The 19,782-nt window shown below is 39.4% G+C and overlaps 1 protein-coding gene across 1 annotated transcript; it reads left to right on the top strand.

Moving 5' to 3' along the window:
• The first annotated feature begins 757 nt into the window (after positions 1-757).
• il12ba (interleukin 12Ba) lies at positions 758-3,213 on the top strand. Its single transcript, XM_026918084.3, has 7 exons — positions 758-893; positions 1,236-1,505; positions 1,802-1,904; positions 2,145-2,323; positions 2,600-2,766; positions 2,919-3,028; positions 3,168-3,213. The coding sequence occupies exons 1-7, from the start codon at positions 797-799 to the stop codon at positions 3,211-3,213; spliced, it is 972 nt and encodes a 323-aa protein (XP_026773885.3). The 5' UTR covers positions 758-796.
• Positions 3,214-19,782: the final 16,569 nt, after the last annotated feature.

Genomic DNA, 19,782 nt, shown 5'->3' with positions numbered 1-19,782 from the left:
TGCATTTCTGACATTTATAAGATTTAAAAGGTTTAAACCTTCAAAAGGTTTGATCTGTACTTAACACAGAAGGAAAGTAGATGCCTGTCTCTGTTCTTTTGGGGTTTAGAGAAGAGGTAAGTATGGACATGATTATTTAAGACCAGTATCTAGCATCAACGTAATACAGTATGGTCAAAAATCCAGTACCAAGAACTGTTTTTGTTTCATCAGACAAATTATATTTCTCACAAAAGATTTTATCATTCTTCACTAATAGAAATTTAAAAAAAATGCCTAAATGCAATAGCACCCATGATGCATAATGCAAAGAAGGTACTAAGTTATATGGTATATAGAACTTAGATATATATGTAGAAAGTTTGTACTTGTTATACCTTTTCAAAAATGATGATACTAATGATATAAATTTGTGTTGTGTCATGTGAATGTGTTACTCATTAAGATACAATATACAATATGTTTTATGATACAATATTACCATTGAACGATGTTTAGGGTGTGATCAAATGAAGACAATCAGTGGACATTTCAAATATATGTATTTTTATATTTCATATAAGAACATCTTAAACCAGCAAAACATTTTTAAGTGTTTTCTTGAAGAATGGGAATAAGTTAGATTTTTAAAATACATTTACTTAAAAAATATAACTTTTAATTGTAATTTTTGTGCTGAAGACTTTGAATACAGTTACAAGTGTGATGTTAATTATAAATGTGTTCCACAAAACCTTATTAGAGTTAAAACTTGGAAACATCTCTATGTTTAATAGCTCTTGTTTTATTCACACAGATGATTTTTCTTGTGATTGGCATCCTGGTTGTTCTTCCACATGCTTCAGCAGGATCCATCAAAGTGGCAGAAAGTTATTGGACTCTTAAAGCAAATGGTTAATATGCACTGAACTGCATTTGAATAAAAACAAGACTTTTGTATAAAGTCTTAATAAACATATATATATTTTGTATAAAGTCCTAATAAGCATATATATATATATATATATATATATATATATATATATATATATATATATATATATATACATACATGTATATATATATATATATATATATATATATATATATATATATATATATATATACATGTATATATATATATATATATATATATATATATATATATATATATATATATATACATATGAATGGCCTTAGCAGAATTCACTTTCTATTTCTTATCATGTTCTTCTTGCCCCCTTACTCTATACTAGAATTGGTGGTGGATGAAGATATGGCCAAATATGGCAGTAAGGTGCTGGTTCCACTAGTGTGTGGTGAGGCTTTTGAGGGACAGAAGATCATATGGAAGCGAGAGAGCAGAGAGGAGCTCCCACTCCAGGGAAACAGAGTTTTTGTGATAGTGGAGGAGAGACAGGGAGGCACATACACCTGTTACAGCACAGAGGGTAACTACCTGAACCATACTCTGGTATTGGTGCAGTGGAGATACAGGAAGATAATTAAAGGCACACCTGAGAAAGGTATAGTACGTAATCACAGAATCATCAGAATTATTGCACTGGACTTTTCTTATTGCAGTGTATTTACTGAAATGTTTTGATTGATTGAGATGATAAGAGATGCCAGTGCATGTGTCAGGTAGGTGTGTTTTGAACAAATGGACAAATAAATGAAGTGTTAATAACAAAAGAAATGAACTCTTTCAATTTGCAGGTGAATTAAAAACAGTTGGAGTAATTTAGGCATTCCCAAGAAACAATGCGATTAAAATAAGATTAAATTTAACTACATTGTCTCTTTTTCCTTTGTTGGCAAGGTTATGTCCACTGTTCAACAAACAACTACAGTGGCTCCTTTCGGTGCTTCTGGGCCTGGGATGAAACAAGAGCTGGAAAAGTTGCATTTATTAAAATAACACGGCAAGTTCATGTGGCCACTAATGCCATACACAGTTAGAGTCAATGCAATATTAATGTTCTCACATTCTGATCACAATTTAGCATGACCCCAACCATTTCATTTGGTTTTATAGCAATGCAATAGTTCTCTGGGTCAGATGTGTTCAGAGTCGAGAAATGTCTCCAGGATTGGAATTAGGTCTCAGTGACAAATATGGGTATATACTGTTCGTGTGTCCCATTCATTTATTTCCATTACAGCTCTCACATTGTGGGAAACATTAGCTGCAGTCTGGACTCCAGTGCAGGCAGCATCACATGCCAAGATCATGCATACTGTCCCTATGCTGAGGAGATGGATCACATCGATTTGACCATTTATTTCCGAAGCAACTACGTCATTGAGACCTATTATCTGCAGTTTCGAATCTCAGATATAGGTAATGATTTAAAAAATTTTTGTGAATGAGTGTTCAGTAGTAAGCAAGTGCTATGTCAACTGTCCTGTATAAGGCAAAGTTCCAAGCACTTCACCTCCACAATTAAATTTTGTCATTATACAAATACATACAGTATGTATACAGTACAATAAAGTGCTTTTGTCAGTGCATGGTCCCTAGAGCAGTAACATAACCACTGATCTTTAACAAATCATCTGATAAAGGTAATTTGTAGAAGAGCCTTTTGGTCATAGTCATGTGTGTCTTTGACTGTAGTGAGGCCAGACATGGTTCGTATCAATAAGAAGAACAATATTCTGGAGCTTCAGTACCCAGAGAGCTGGAGCACACCCTTCTCCTACTTTCCGCTTACATTTCAGGTGAAAGAGATTCGCTGCCGGAGGAAAAGGATTTGTAACTGCTCTAACCGCAGATCAGCAAAGGTATGGCCACCTGTTCCCATACCACATCAGGAAAATTGAGTATCTATTTCAAGTGTACTTTCAGGCAGCTTTTTATATTAGTCCATTGTCAGCAGGAGCACAAATTCCTACTTTATAAATTCTTATACTTTTTTTTTAATGTTTGTGCTCAGGTTGACCTAACACAAGAGCAGCAGTGGCCACTAAAAAAAGGGGTGACAGTTTGTGTAAGAGCACAGGATGACCTGGCTAACTCCTCTTGGGGAGAATGGAGCCAGTACAAGTGAGTAATTTCTACAAGTAAGTTTCTGAAATGTATTTTGTTACAAAGTTTCATTAGTATGTAGTAGATTGAGAAAGTCTTGTGTATTATAGTCTATGCTGTGGATTGTGTAATGGAAATCTCATCATTTTATATGCAGAAAAGAGAAACACAAGAGACAAAATAAGAAAGATGGCCTGAAGTAAAAAGTAGAAAGTAGGAAAAGTAAAATGAATGAAATATGTTTTTATATTAAGAATATGCATGCCAAATTACAGTATATTAAACATTCAATGTATACTATTAATTCCACCCATATACACTATATAATGTCTAGTTTACTTTTGTAATAGCAGTAAGTTGGTGATAGAAATCTCTTAGATATCCACATCGAAAATCACAAATAAAAAAATAATTAATGTGTATTTACTTGGATTAACTGCCGTTATGTGAAGTGATGCCGTTATTCATTCATTCATTTTCAGTAACTGCATTATCCTGGTCAGGGCTGTGGCAGATCCACAATCTATCCTGGGAACACTGGGTAGGACAGCAGTCTATCACAAGGCACTATGCATATACACATGCACATTCATTAGCCAAGTTTCCAGCAACCTTTTTTGGGATGTTCTGTTATCAAGAGAAAATCCTTTAAAAAAATTTTGAGAAATTTGCTCTCTCCCACCTGTTTCCATTCAATTGGACTTTTACAGATAAAATGGTGTGTGATGACATCATCCTTAAAAAAAAAATTGTCGCCTAAGTTTTGGTGTATCGCAAAAGAAATCTGCCTTGAACTGTTTCCATACATAATTTTGGGTATATCGCGAATTGTGTATCTTTTGCGTCTCACATGTCCTCAAATCTTTGTAAAATGGAGAGAGTATTGAGACAATTAACTGAAATTGGTCAGCTTATTGTCATTTTAATTTCACAAATAATTGCAATTGTACGAAATATCAGAAGATGATGTCAGAACGGAGCAGTTGCTCATCTGATAGGGCTCCAAGTAACAGCCCTTATTCGACGAAGCCCATGGGTCTGGGAGAGACCAGGCTATAGGGCGTTCTGGGAGGGAGTGGTGGAGAAACACTTCACAGAAAGTTTCTGGCTGCAACATTTTAGAATGCCATGTCCCACGTTGGAGATGCTGTGCCAATTAATTTGTCCTGAAGTTGTGCCCATCACACCATGTTGTGAGGACACGTGATGTAAATTCTGTCATGTGACACTTTTTTGTGTGAATGCCATTTTTCTCAAAAAAAAAACAAAAAACAAAACAGTTTCCAAACTTTTTTTTTGCAACATTTGAAGTATCGACATAGGATTTATGCACTAAAGTTAAATGAAAAAAGATTATGTCGACACTTGTGAAATTTTATCAATAATTTGCATTTAGATTAGCTATATTGGTAAACATTTCAATGCGCTAAACCTTTTTTCACAAAAAAAATCCTTGGATGAAAACGTAGCTATTCACACCTATGGGCTATTTAGAGTTGGCAGTTCACCTAGTGGTATGTTTTTGGGAGGTGGAAGGAAACCCACATAGATAGAACCATGTGACACTCACATAAAACCTGAGCTCAGATTCAAACCGGTGATCCTGGAATTGTAAGGTGGCAACACTATCCAATGCACCACTGTGCTGCGCCTGATGCTTTCATGATTTTATTTATATAAATAAATCCACTCTTTTCCTATAATGCTCTTATTACGTTATTCATTTGTTAATTGTTGGCTTAAATGTGTAGGCAGTGAGTTTGAGTGTAAGCCCCCAAAATGATGTATGTCTTTTATTGTACTGCAGACTGCACAAGACAGCTCAAGACACACAGGGTTACTGCCACAGATCTCTACAGTCACACTACAGAACTCTAAGCACTGACAAAAAGAAACATATCTGTTAATAAAGATCAGTTGTTTAGGGTTATGACAAAAACAAACTATCAACAGTCCCACTGTATTGAGCATTTACTATGCCAGTATACAGTATATTTCATTCAACACATGTATCAGTGTATGACCTCTAACTCACAACTGTGAACTGTAACCAAGATGGATATTAAGGAAGCCTATACACAGAAGAACTGACTAATAGGATTTGTCAAAAATACTGAATATGCTGATGCACACATGTAAATGCAGTAAAATAAAGGCAATTTAGCAAAGCAGTCTAAGGTAAAGTTGTTTTACAGAAACCAGAAACTACTACATATGTTGACTACTTAGTGGTTAGAGAGATGGAATCTTATTGTTGGTACTGATTTTGTTGATTAAATTAAATGAATTGTGGGGCTAAAATTTAAAGGCCCAACTCTGGAAATCTCCATCTGAAAACTTATTGTACTCTTAGCACAATATTAAAAGAATGTTTGATGTTACATCTTAAGTTTATTTTTTCTTATTAAATGTTATTGTCTTTTTTCCAAACTGCATGAAAGGAAAGCATTCTTAACGATAGTAGAGCATATCTCTCCATCTTAATAGAAAATAGCAAAAATAAATCTAGATTCTTATTTAATACAGTGTTATGTCAATGCCAGAATCAGTGCTGAACTCCATCTCCCAGAACACACCACGTCCTACAGATATGGTCTCCAAGGACTACAACACCCAACCTCTCTTTTAATGTCACATTCACAATCACCAGATTACTAATCACACACCTGGACTCAATTACCACTCACATATATAAGCACATATATATATGCAGACCAGACACACACACACTCGATCTTTGTGAAGTGTCCGCTCAGCTCTGATGTACCAAGCCTTTGTATTAGTGTTCTCGTTCATGGTTTTTGATCTGGTCTGTTTTCCTGGTTTTGTGATTTTTGTGATTTCTCACCTACTTCCTGTTGTTGACCATGTTTAAGCCAAATGTTTTTTGGATTTGTTGCTGTTTGCCAACTTCAATAAAAGCATTATATGCAACTGCAGCCATCTTTGCTGCCTGACAATATACTTCACCGGTAGCCTGGAGGCAGTGGGAATGCTTGATTGTCAGCAATTACTAGCAGCATACGACTGCCTAGTCAAGGAGCAACAACAGCAGATAGCCATGACAAATGGCTCCACAATGCCTAGGCATCTGCCACTACGTACCTGCATTTATGACCACCTCGACATCCATTGAGAATCCTGACTCCTCCTGCAAAGTAATTCCTCCTGGATATCAAGGGTACCTTGAGGTGTTTAGCAAAGCGAAAGCCAGTAGTTTGCCTCCCCATCATCCCTATGATTGTGCCATGACATCATGTCTGAAACCACACTCCCTTGAAACTGCATCCTGGAAACTCCATGCAAACCACATAAAACAAGTACTATCAAGTACAAGTACATAACAGCCCTTTTGAAAAAAGGTCCATGGAGACAAATGGAAAATAAATGCACCATGGAGCATGGCCATGGTACAGCAGATGGCCAGTGATGCTCAATGTAGACTTTTCACTGTGGCACACTGAAATCCTTCATGACCAATCAGGGCTATGGTTTGCACCATCCACCCCAATTCAGGTTTCTGCCATTTAAAGGTGGTGGTAACAGCCTGTTTGGAGCCTGCCAGCACTGCACATGAGCTGGTAGAGATTCATTCAGATTTATTTCAGCATACCGCTGAATCCAGATGTACCCGGCATGGCTGCCACCAGAATGGCTTATTATGCCATTTTAAAGGTGGCAGTTACAGCCTGTTTGGCGCCTGCCAGCACTGCATGTGAGCTGGTAGAGATTCATCCAGATTTATTTCAGCATACTGCTGAATCCAGAGCTTATGCGCTGCCTGTGTACCAGACATTAGTGGCCATGACAGCCACTACCCCTCCCACTCCCCCACATTAGTGTATGAAGAATAGTATATATAACATTAGCAATATGCATTTATAAGCTTCCTGCTTACATTGCTTCTCTTACTGTGTGTCCCATTTTGGGAAACCTTTCTACCTTAAGGTATGTTTTGGGGATATAATTCCTTTTTTTACCATTTGGCTCCTTACATGCAAAATGGATTGGGTATGTTAATAGCAGATGCAGCTCTATGCACGTGCATGTTGATGTGCTTTCTGTTATAAGTGTTTTGCATCCGGTACTGAATTCAGGAGGTAAAATATAGGTATACACTATATTTTTATTGCTATGCTGTGTGATTCAGTGGATTTATTTGTAAGTGCATGTATTACTTAATTACATGTAGCAAACACTATGTTGTAACTAGGTTCTTGTATGGAATGTCACTGAGCTTCAAGACAGCATCGGAGTCAATGTAAACACACAAGTAAAGCTAGATTTCATAGCTAGATTGACTCTGATGATGAATGTGTGTACATGTTTGGTCAGATATACAAGATGGTGCACTCTTTCTCTGTCACACCTTTACTGTGCGTGTGTGTATGTGTGTATGTGTGTGGTTGCGTGTTTATAGGCACAAAAAGGCACGAGCAAGGTGAACGGCCCTTTCCTTCCAGTGAAAGGTAATCACCCAGTGGGGGATATTTCTTCCCTTTTGTCCTTATTTTAATCTGGTATTCTCCTTCCTCATTTTGAATTCTTGAACAACCAATATACTGTACATACCTGGCACTTGTTCTCTGTATGTGCTTTTTTGTGCCTTAATAATTGCAGTATATTTTGTAAGATGGATTTTTAACTTTATGTATTAATAAATGTATAAATGAATTCTTTTAATATAAACTGGATCCCATTTTGATGTGACAGTGTATGTAGTTTCAAGCTAAGCAATAAAGTTGCCCATCCAACTTAGAAACAAGTCTCTGATATCTTCCTTTGTAATTTCCCTGCAACAGGAATTTATTAATATATTCCTACTATTTTCTGGAGTGAAATTCTCCAGGTGGTGTAGTCAGTACTTATTTGGTATTGCTAGGATAGTTTGAATATCATTCATCCACCCACCCCCATTTGGCCACAACGAGTTGGTTTTCAATATCATGCTTCAACTTTCGTTTCATTGTCAGATGGGAAATGTCTCCCAGAGAAGGTGACATAATGTCCTTGTGCTCTTTGGATAAGGAGAAGGAGGGAGAATAAGATCTTGGACTATAAGGAGAACTTGTGAGCTGCATTTTCCTTCAGTTCTAGGATGAATGATTTCATGTGAGCTTCATCTGATGCCAGGTTGTCCACAAGCTGTTCGCTTTCTCATCTTCACTGGGCATTAATGTTTATAACTAGTAGGTTGTTTAGGCTGTGGCACTTGGGTCGCTGATTCAGGGTCCAAATTTGCCAGCCAGGTGCTGTATCAGCATCAGCATCACTGAGCAGTCAGTGCAGGGAACATCCAAACTGGAGATTGCTTCTCTAAGATGTTCAGTGCAGACACATAGTTGGTGTATGTCCTTTGCTTCCAGTGAAATTAGAATTCCAGTAGAGTTGTACATTAGCTGCACAAGCGCAAGTGCAGATGCTGCAGTCATTCAGGGGCAAACACTCAAACAGACTGGCAGAATGTAGCCAGAGGCCCACTTGTATTCGGATGGCAGAATCTCAAAACTGGTAAATGAACCAACAGGAGAGAATGACCCGGCAGAGAGAAGAAGGTGTTACCAGAGGAAATCCACATTCAGTCCCTCTGATAGTATTGGAATGGCAAGGCCAATTCTTTTGTTTTTGCTGTACATTGAAGACAATGGGTTTGAGATTAAAAGATGAACATGAGAGAATACATCAGAATTTCAGAGTTCACTTCCTGATGTTTACATCTGTATGCGTTAAACAACTTATGGTACCTTTTATTTGAATCCACCCATTTTTCAAGTGATCAAAAGAATTGGAAAATGTGACTAACAGCTGTTTCTTGTTGACCAGGAAGTGTAGGTAGTATCATGATCTGGGCTTGCATGGCTGCTTCTGGAATGGGCTCTGTAATCTTTATTGATGATGTAACACATGATGGTAGCAGCAGAATGAATACAGAAATCTACAGAAACATTCTGTCTGCCAATCTAAATAGAAATGCATCCAATCTGATTAGGTGGAATTTCATCATGCAGCAAGACAATGACCCAAAACACACTGCCAACACAGCAAAGGACTTCATCAGGGGGAAAAATAAGAGGTTTTAGACTGGCCAATTCAATCACCAGACCTTAACCCAGTTGAGCATGCATTTCACCTCCTGAAGAGGAGACTGGAGGGAGAAATCCCCCAAAACAAACAACAACTGAAAGAATGTGAAAGAAATCACAACTCGACAAGGATATTGTCTCTTACCGCGCTCTCCTGTCGAAATTCTCATCTGATGTGACTTTTGCTAAGACTACCTTCTACAAGGAAAAGCTGTAAGCTTCTGCACAAGATCTTTTCTTCACTTCTTAACCTTCGTCACTCCTCCTGCTCTGTCCTCTAAAGACTTTGCCACCTTTTATGATGGGAAAAAATCTGCCAGACCTTCACTCCTACCCCAACTCCTACACTACACATTCAGGATTCCCCTTCTCTTTTGCTGGCACATTTTTCTCATCTAGCAACAGAAGAGATCCTGCAAGTCATCTTGTCCTGCAATCCTACCACCTGCCCATTGGATCCAATCCCTTCCACAATGCTCCAGACCATCTCACAAGACCTCCTCCCCTTCATCACTACTATCATTAATGGTTCCATGGTCATGTACCAAGTGCATGCAAAGGTTATTCCCAACCTGGAGAAATCCACTCTGTCTGTGTCGCACAAGGCTTAGTACTTGGTTCTCTTCTGTTCTCTCTCTATATACTTAATCTCTTGGTAAGGTCATATCCTCACATGGGTTTTCATACCACTGCTATGTGAAGGACAGTTTATTTATCCTCTCCATTCCTCACTCTCATTCTCATGTTTCTGCTCAAATTTCAGCGGGTCTGGCAAACATCTTATCATGGATGGCATGATAAGATCAGCTGACACTTAACCCCAGCAAAACTGAACTTCTGTTCATTCCAGGTGATTCAACCCTACATCAGGTTCTTGTGATCTCTCTGGACAACTCTCAGATCTCACCTTCAGTCACTGCACTCATTGTGATTTCTCCTTTACAACCTCAGAAGGATTTGTCCATTTCTATCCAGACATGCCACTCAGGTGCTTGTTCAGTCATTTGTCATTTCAAGACTGTACTACTGCAACTCGCTCCTGGCAGGTCTGCCTCTTTGCTCCATTTGACCTCTGCAACTGATCCAGAATGCAGCTGCAAGAGTTGTTTTCAACCTTTCTAAGTTCCCCCACACCACCCCATTGCTACACTCCACTGGCTTCCTGTTGCTGCCCGCATCATATTTAAAACACTGATGCTTGCCTACAAATCCAAAAACAGACCAGCACACACCTACTTTAAAGCACTTATGACACCCCACACTGCACCACTCTCCCTCTGATCCTCTAGCACTGCTTGACTGGTCCCACCATCTCTCAGAGTACAAGGAAGGCATGCATCAAGGCTCTTCTTTGTTCTGGCACCTAGGTGGTTTTGTTTGAGGAGTTGATAACCAAGTCATTGTAAGTTTTTTCTTTTTCATTTCCCTAAAACATTTCTATTTGTTTTTCCACTTTTGTTCATTTCAGTTTCATTGTTTCAGTTTCAAACCTGCAATTTTAACAGGGGTGTGCAGACTTTTTATATCCTCTGAAGATGGAATCGAGTTAGCCACGTTTAGTCAGGAGGTTGCAGGGGCTCTGTGACTGAGCATGCATGGTAGTGGAGACTATACAGTATGATGATGGAGAACCACTCACACACACTAGCAGTACATGTTCACTGATGGTGGGAAAGAGCACAAAGGAGTGAGAGGTGAATGTTATAATGAGCAGCAGTATAGTTTGCGGCTAACTTGAGGACAGTGTGGGAGTAATAAATAACAAGGCAAGCAATGAGGAAAACCATCTCAATCTAGTTGCCACAGAGTTCCAAATGACTCCAAAAAGTATGCAATACACTTACTGCAGCCATGTAGCAATGAGAGAAGTTGAGAGAAGTCTATGACCTGCTTTGGAGAATAGGTTTGTGACTGTAGCCACAAGCTGTTATGCAGTTTCACTTCAGATGTGTGAGGCCATACAACAGCAGTATCAGTAACTTTATGATTTTGTTGAAGGCTAGAGCTTACAGGGCAAAACAAGGTGCATTTATGAGTACTTTACTATTTACTATTACTCTAACATTTTTGTACAAACTGGCCTAACATATGAAAAGAAATATGCTTTTAGTTTTAGTAGAGTGGCTCTGTATCTCAAAAAGTGTATGCATTGTGCACAGGGCAACATATGTCTGCTGGGTCACAAGAAAATAATCATTTAATTGATTTAAAAAAATATTAACTTGTACATTCTTTGCATACTATGGATATAAAAAGTCTACACACCCCAGTTAAAATGACAAGTTTTTGTGAAATAAAAGAATGACAATAAGATAAATCATGTCAGATCTTTTCTTACCTTTAATGGGCAACTGCAAAGTATACAAATAAAGTGTAAAGCAATCAGAAACCACTATAGGAAAAAAAATAAAAATAAAAAACTTACAATAACCTGGTTGCATTAGTGTGCATACCCCTAAACTAATACTTTGTTGATGCACCTTTTGATTTTATTACACCACTCAGTCTTTTTGGGTAAGAGTCTATCAGCTGGCATATCTGGACTTGGCAATATTGTCCCAGTCTTTGTTGTAAACATATTCTAGATCCATCAAATTGTGAGGGCATTTCTTGTGCACAGCCCACTTCAGGTCACCCCACAGATTTTCAGTTGAATTCAGGTCTGGGCTCTGGCTAGATCATTCAAAAAAATTGATATTCTTTTGGTTAAGCCATTCCGCTGTTGATTTGGATGCATGCTTTGGGTCACTGTCATATTGAAAGGAATAAATTCCTTTTCATCTTCAGCTTACTAGCAGACACCTGAATGTTTTGCACTAAAATCAGCTGGTATTTATAGCTATTCATGATTCTCTCCACCTTGATAAAACCTGAAGTTCTGGCACAAAAAAAGCAGTTCTAAAGTATAATGATGCCACCTTCATGCTTCACCGTGGGTATGGGTTCCTTTTGTTGATATGCTTTTTTTGTGCCAAACATACCTTTTGGAATTATGGCATTATTATACCTTTTGGAATTGGTCTCATCAGACCATAATGCATTTTGACACATGGTCTGGGGTGATGTAGTTGGGCTTAGATGTTTTTTTGTGAGAAAGGGCTTCCATCTACCCACCCTACCCCATAGGCCAGACATGTGAACAATAGCGAGATTGTTCTCTCATGTAGAGAGTAATCAGTACTTGTTAGATATTCCTGCAGAGACTTTGGTCTCTAGGCAGCCTCTCTAGTAAGTTTTTGTCTTGTCTAAAATTTAATTGATGATAGCTGTATGATAATTTTTGTCCTAAAATTTAATTGATGATAGCTCAATAAAAAAAAAATTTTTGTCCTAAAATTTAATTGATGATAGCTGTATGATAATTACTTTTCAACATGAGACTGAATGTGAATGGTTCATTCTGAACACAGCCACATCCCCGATTATAAAAAAGGTGTGCACACTTAATCAATGTATGGATATTATCCAATATTATGGATAAAGTCTGTATCCCATGAATAAACCATTTACAAGTGTCTAATTTGCATTTTACTGAGCAGAGAACAAGACTGTAATTAACCCCTATACTGCATGTTTTCCTTAAAATAAAGTGTTACCAAAATATATAATTTGCATGGTACAGACTGCCTGTTAATGGAACAATGAATTATTTATTAATAGTGAATAATTATTATTCACTATTCACTGAGGCCCTGGACTACAGAGACTCATATAAAAGATTTTAATAATGGAGCCTATTGTGTAAAACGCTGAGCACAAAATATATATTTTACACTGTATTAGAGAGCCTCCTAGTGGAAGATAGAGTAAAGGTGGAGTTAGTGGGGGCCAGTGAGCACATTTTTATAACTCCACCTGCACATGGTCCACACAGTCTATGCGCTGCTCTTTAAATAACAGTTGACCAATATGTATTCACTAAGGACTGTTTTATACTTCTGCTTTGAAGCACCTTTGCATTTGTGCGTTATGAAGCAGAGAGGGGCTTTATGGGTAAATGTGGAGTGCAGATATACACCGATCCACCCATATGCATTTTTTTGATCAGTTAATAGTTGATACTATCTATGATCAAAGAAGCTGGCCTCAGGCAAGTGCTGAAAATAATCCTGGACCGCCAGATCCCAACCTCAATACTAGAAAAACTGAACTGGACCCCAGATGCTACAAACACAAGCAGGTGTGCTGCTTAAACAAACACCCAGACAAAGATCTCAAGCAAACGGTGCTATAGATCTGCACTGCTAATCCAACTAGAAGGACTCCTACTGATGCTAGAATCAGTGGAAGAAATGAAAGCCATGAATACAGATATTATTGCTGAAGCTGATAATAAGGAAATGTCACAAAAGGTGGTAAATGAAGATGAAGACAGTGATCCTCCAAAAACAAAGACAAGACAAAAAGAATGAAGGATAAGAAGAAGATATCAGAATCAGAGCTGAAAACAGGCCGAATGAAAGAATGGCAGATGATGTCACCTGTGACACGACAGATGAAGTGCAGACAGAATGGAGATGGAGAATCTGGGAAGGGTGAGATCAGATAGAATCAAATAGAAAAAGAAGAGTAGAGAAGAAGGCAAGTAAAACTGATGATGATGACAGAAATTATGGAGGATGATTGCACTGGAAATAGAGGACAAGATAAGGAGTGTGAGGTGAGGAAGAAGAAAAAGATGCTTTTGCTCCAGACAGTACAAATGGAGATGAGAGCTGGATGCAAGCTGCTTGGAACACAGGCCAACCTCACCATCACCCAGCAAGAAGGATGATAAAACTCAGTGTTGTGGGGAACAAGGCACCTCACACTGTTGTCTCACTGGCTGAAAGACGACGAAACCACAACTTCGCAAGCAGGTTCCAGTCCCCAGGAGGACCTGAACCTGACTCCCTTTGTTGATGTCTCTGGCTACTGCCCAAAGGGGGAAGAGAGAATTACTGGTTGGGCAGTGGACAACAAGGGAAAATCAGCCAGACGTGGAGCAAGCAAAAAGACAGGAACACAAATAGCAGAGATCCTCACCCTAACAGCAACTAAGAAGTATTCCAAAGGTAAAATGGCCAACATCACTGAATCCAGATATTAGGACTCCATGACTTTGGACCCTTATGGAATTCCTGGAGCCTACTAACAACATCTGGGAAGGCATTACTGCACCAAAAAAATCACAATTGAAAAGCCCAAAGAAGTAGCTGGCATAACAATATCAGCCCACATCAAATCCACTCCAGATGTAGAGAGAGGAAAAATTCAATGCCAAGAAGGAAAAGAGTGTGAAAACAAGGAATAAACCTCAATGTCTGACCTGGAGACCAACTTCGCTACAATGAAGCCTTAAATATGGACCTCTGGGCCTCTGGACTGAGATGGCTGGAACCCAGATCTGGACGTGGGTGCCCAATAAAGATGAAAGGCCACCAAACACAGAACAGCTGATTATAATGGCTGTAAATACTTTGTACCTGACAGTCTGCAAACCTCTGACCTGAAGACTGGAGGTACTGACTGCAGGCATGAGAGACTGTGGACAAAAGAGGGTCACTGGAGAGCTAAGGGAGGGATCTTCCTGTTTGATCCCAAGCCTCATTTATTACTCTCCCTTACCTCTGAGGTATTGGGATGCAAAGAGTCAGAGAGGTGGATACTTGCAGATATAACCCAATCTTGCAGTAAAGAGGAGGGTCAGTATCAAATGGAAGTGAAGAGTCAATGCCAATTCAAGCATAGATACATACCAAAGATCATGCTGACCCCCAAGCCTAAATCAGCTTCTTATTCATTTTCTTTTGGTGAAAAGACCATCCCTTGCACCAAAGGTATGTCAGTGACTCTAGGGGAAGTCACAAGGTACGGGCTGAAGGACAATGTGTGAACTGCATACAAATAATGTGTACAAATACTGTGTCCTATGATCAGCCAGGAGATCCGCTGTTTCAGAATGATCATTCAAACACGTTATCGGTTATACTGTAATTCACAGGGAATTATATGATGGATTCTACACATAATCTAAGACTAATAATAAACACAGCCAAGCAATTTGACTGTACCAAGACAGCTAAAACGACCTTACTGGCTTCCTGCCATATGAATTAAAATCTTGGCCTTTGGGACATAGTTCCTGTTTTCAAATCATTTGCCGGATTTTTCTTGTCAGCATTAAAACTATTTGATTAAAACTGAGAGACCTGACAGAGCTCTGGTTATAGGAGACTCTATCTTAAGGCATATGAAATTAGCTAGGCCTTAGCTAGGCACCAGCAGCTTTAGTTAGGTGTATAACGGGAGCCAGGGCACCGGATATAGCAGGTAAACTTAGGGTCTTAGGCAAAAATAGGGTTTCAAAGGTAGCACATAGGACCTAAAGATATACACCCTTTTTAGTCAGAGGTTACCAAGAATAACATTGTAGAGGTGTGTAAATTATCGAAGGCGATGTCTGATGTGGTAATATGCTCTGGCCCCATCCCAATGTGGCATGGAGATGTAGCTTACAGCTGAACTGCTGGATGTCCAGGTGGTGCTCTGAAAACAATGTAGGTTTTACTGATAATTGGAGTAGTTTTGAGGGCAAGGTATCCAGCACCTTTGATCTGAAGCTAAGACTGTTTAATATTAGATCTCTTACATCTAAAGCACTTATTGTTAATGAACCTATTGCTGGATCAGGATTTTAATGTACTGTGTTTAACAGAAACGTGGATGAAACCAAATGAGCATGTAGCATTAAATGAAACTAGTCCTCCTGGATATAGGATACAGTCCCTGATAAGTCTACTCAGCCGAATCCACTAATTATTGTTTTCAGACCCCAGGGCCGTATTCTGAATTTCTTTCTGGTTGTTACTTTAGACAAAGCATTAATTGTTGAAGACTTTAATATTCATCTTGATACTCCACAAGACTGACTGAGAACAGTGGGTGTGTCCATTCTAGATTCAGTAGGGGTTAATCAGAACATAATAGCACTCACTCATAATGGTGGTCTTGATCTAATACTAATATTTGGATAAAATATAGAAAATATAGTCACACTTCCACAGTCTGAAACTATCTCAGATCATTACCTCATCTCATTTAAAATGTGTCTTAGTCATAATATATGCACTTTGCCACACAAAAATACATTCATGTCAGCTACTGAACATAGTTTTATCAATAATTTCCCAGAGTTATCAATTTTTATTGGATCACCGTCTGTACCCACAGAACTGAATGCTAAGTCAACGGTCCACTAAACTCTAGATAATGTAGCTCCACTTAAAAGAAAAATAATTAGAGAGAAAAAACTAGCACTCAAGTATAATCATCACACATGCAGACCACCTTTTAAAACAGACCACTCAAAATATATATATATATATATGTATATATATATATATATATATATAAAACATAAATGGCACCTAACTAAATTGACAGTATTTCAAACAGCATGGAAGAGCCTCCTGAGCTATAGAAAAGCTATTAGTGCTGCTAGATCAACTTATCTCTCCACCCTCATAGAAGATAACAAAAATAATCCTAGATTTTTATTTAATACTGTGGCAAAGTTAAGCAAAGACCACGACAGAAGCATGTATGCCATCAATAGGTAGTAGGAATGACTTCATGTATTTTTTCATTGACAAAATTGAACATATCAGGCAGAAAATTCAGACTATTAATTTAAAGCCAGACAATTTGATAACTAACCAAGCAGACGTCAATATGACCTTATCAGATCAGTGATAAGAACGTTTAAATCCCCTTCGAGGGACCGAACAAATTTCACCAATTTTCTCATCAAATTCATTGACTTGTGTACTAGTTCCCTTATCTACACGTTTCTTCAAACAGATACTACCAGAATCAATCAAACCTCTTTAAAAAATAATCAACTCTTACCTTAGTTATAAGAATGGTTATGTACCTAAATCCTTTAAACTAGCAGTTATCAAATCCCTGATTAAAAAACCTGACCTTGACCCCTGTCAGCTGTTCATTTATAGGAGAATATCAAACATCCCCTTTATTTCCAAAGTCCTAGAAAAGGCCATGCTCATACATACATAGGAATAGCATTCATGAAATCTATCAGTCAGGATTTAGGCCTCATCACAGAGATAGCGCTGGTTGATGATGATAGTGAAGTGGTAAATGACCTACTACTGGCCTCTGACCAGGGTTGTGTCTCTTTGCTTGTATTGCTTGACCTTAGTACAGCTTTTGACACCACTGATCATAATATTCTCCTCGATAGACTAGAAAATTGAAGTTGTTGGAGTTAAGGGAACAGCCCTCTCCTGGCTCAGGTCTTATTTGACTGATCGTTATCAGTTTGTAGATGTAAATGGTGATTTCTCTATGCCTACTAAGGTAAAATTTGGTATTCCACAAGGTTCTGTTTTAGGCTGACTGCTTTTTTCTCTATGTATGTGAGGCAGCAGGGGTTGAGAGAGAGAGAGATAGCTGGCGGAGCTCACGAGACATGCACACACACACCCATACACATGCCAAGGAGTGTGAACTTGAACTTGACGGAGTGAATGCTGTGAGCCTGTGACAGACCCTTTTTCTGTCAAGCTGTTCTGGTTTGTTTTTGAAAGTGCACTGAAAAGCACGGACTGAATAAACGTAAGCTCGGAGCTTAGCTAAAATTCTGTCTTCCTCCAGATGCTTCCTTCCAGCGTCAAGATGGCATCCCTCTGCAAGATGGCAGCCATTGGCCGGACACCTGAGGAGCACCACTGACGCCTCCAGTTGCTGCATCTCCTCGAATTCGGCCACCCCTTTGCTTATGCGCAGCAGCTGAAGGACTCCTGTGGCCAGTGGTTGATAGCAGAGGAGTGTGATGTGGAACAGATCATCAAGCTGGTGATATTGGAGCAATTCACTGGTCAACTCCCGACAGGAAAGGCGGAGTGGGCCCAGTGCTACTGACCCACATCACTGGACGAAGCCATTCAGCTGGCGGAGGATCATGTGATGGCAATCACTGGTCCAGGGGTCTCCCTTTTTCCTCCCTCTCTCTCTCTCTCTCTCTCTCTCCTACTCCTCCCAGGGTCCCAGCTCCCTGGAACCCAAGGTGCAGGAGCCCCAAAACTGGCTCCCTGAACCCTGTTTCCTTCCCGCTTTCCCCCTTCTCCTTCACCTCTGATGTCTCCCCCAACTCCCACTCTCTCTATACAAGTAGAACCTTGTTTGTCCACCAGGACTGGGGCAAAGCCCAGGTAGGTATGCAGACATGGCAGGAAAGCCAGGCATTTCCAGGATCAACGTTCCCTCATGGAAGAGGGAACGCTGATCTGGATCTCTGACAAGGGACAAGGGACAAGGGAGTACACATCAGGCCTTGGCTGGACTCAGGATGTAACCAGACCACGGTCCATCAAAGCCTGATTCAGTGTGGGGCATAGGGAAATGCACGAATGGTGAAGGTGAGGTGTGCTCATAGGGATGTTCAGGAGTATCCGCTGGTGCCAGTCATAAAATTAAATCATTAAATTCTGGGGGGTAAAAGCATAAAGTGGAGGTGGCGGTTAGTCCTTTCCTCTCCCATCCACTAATTCTTGGGACAAACTGGCCGGGGTTTCAGGCATTAGTAAGGGAAATATTTGTGGATGGGTCCTGCAGTAGCAAGGCAGGTGTGGAATGTGCACAGCAGTGGCTGGGGAGGCGGTGCTGGGGCCATCGACGACAGCTCTGCGTCAGGGGGACACAAAGTGTGGGGAGGGCTTCACTCCTCCACCCTTTGCAGGGATTCTCTTCGGGAATTTCCCCTTGGAGCAGTCACGCGACGAGACCCTGAAGCTTGAACCTTGAACCTTGAAGCACGCCTTTGACCTAGTGAGAGTAATTGATGGTCAGAAAATTCAGCCCAATGTTGTGCTAATCCCATGGCTGGGCATTTTGGGCAGGACAAACCCTAATTTGTCTAATGGCTCATTTTTATATATGTAGGTACAAATCAGTACCTAAATAATTTTGGTAATTTACAGTAGCCTGTCTTCCCACTCAGAAACAATTATACTATAGGTTACACAACAATAGTAGCTTGTTTCTGTTTTTCACTGTACTGTCCATGTAAAAGTTATAATATTTCACAATATACAGCAATTCCTATTAACATACTTACTATGAAGAGTAGTCATTCTGTGTGAATATTATCACACTAGAATGTATTGGGTGTATTTGTGCACTAATATTTTAAGCTAATTATTTGACCAAACATTGGTATAGAATTTTAGAACGTACATGGGGCAAAGTAAAATTCTTGTGTTAAGGTGTCAAGGTGTTATTCTGGGTGGTTGTGATTACTGGACCTGAATTTCTAAATGTTTGACGCACAGTACCAGACAAAGGTTTGGACACAGTCAAAATGATATTATATTTTAGATTCTTCAAAAGTACTCTTCAAAGTTGTTGACAGCTTTGTACACAAACAGTGTCATGCCATGCCTCTGAGACTGGGAAAACATGTCTCTGACTCCCGGACCATCAGTACTGGTTCCCCCCAAGGCTGTGTTCTTTCTCCTCTACTCTTCTCCTTGTACACCAACAGCTGCACCTCCAGTCATCAGTCCGTCAAACTATTGAAGTTTGCGGATGACACCACCCTCACTGGGCCCATCTCTGAGGGGGATGAGTCTGCCTACAGGTGGGAGATTGACCATCTGGTGACCTGGTGCAGTTAGAACAACCTGG

The sequence above is a fragment of the Pangasianodon hypophthalmus genome, chromosome 7 (assembly GCF_027358585.1).
Source record: "Pangasianodon hypophthalmus isolate fPanHyp1 chromosome 7, fPanHyp1.pri, whole genome shotgun sequence".
Classification (NCBI taxonomy): Eukaryota; Metazoa; Chordata; class Actinopteri; order Siluriformes; family Pangasiidae; genus Pangasianodon; species Pangasianodon hypophthalmus.
Note: the sequence above shows the minus strand (reverse complement) of the source record. Positions and strands in the feature narration are given on the sequence as shown.

Excerpts from the sequence above, each read along its gene's own strand:
- il12ba (XM_026918084.3), top strand. The coding sequence starts at position 797 with ATGATTTTTCTTGTGATTGGCATCCTGGTTGTTCTTCCACATGCTTCA. Across the intron at positions 1,905-2,144 it reads GCATTTATTAAAATAACACG|CTCTCACATTGTGGGAAACA; the intron begins GCAAGTTCATGT and ends TTTCCATTACAG. Across the intron at positions 2,324-2,599 it reads GTTTCGAATCTCAGATATAG|TGAGGCCAGACATGGTTCGT; the intron begins GTAATGATTTAA and ends CTTTGACTGTAG.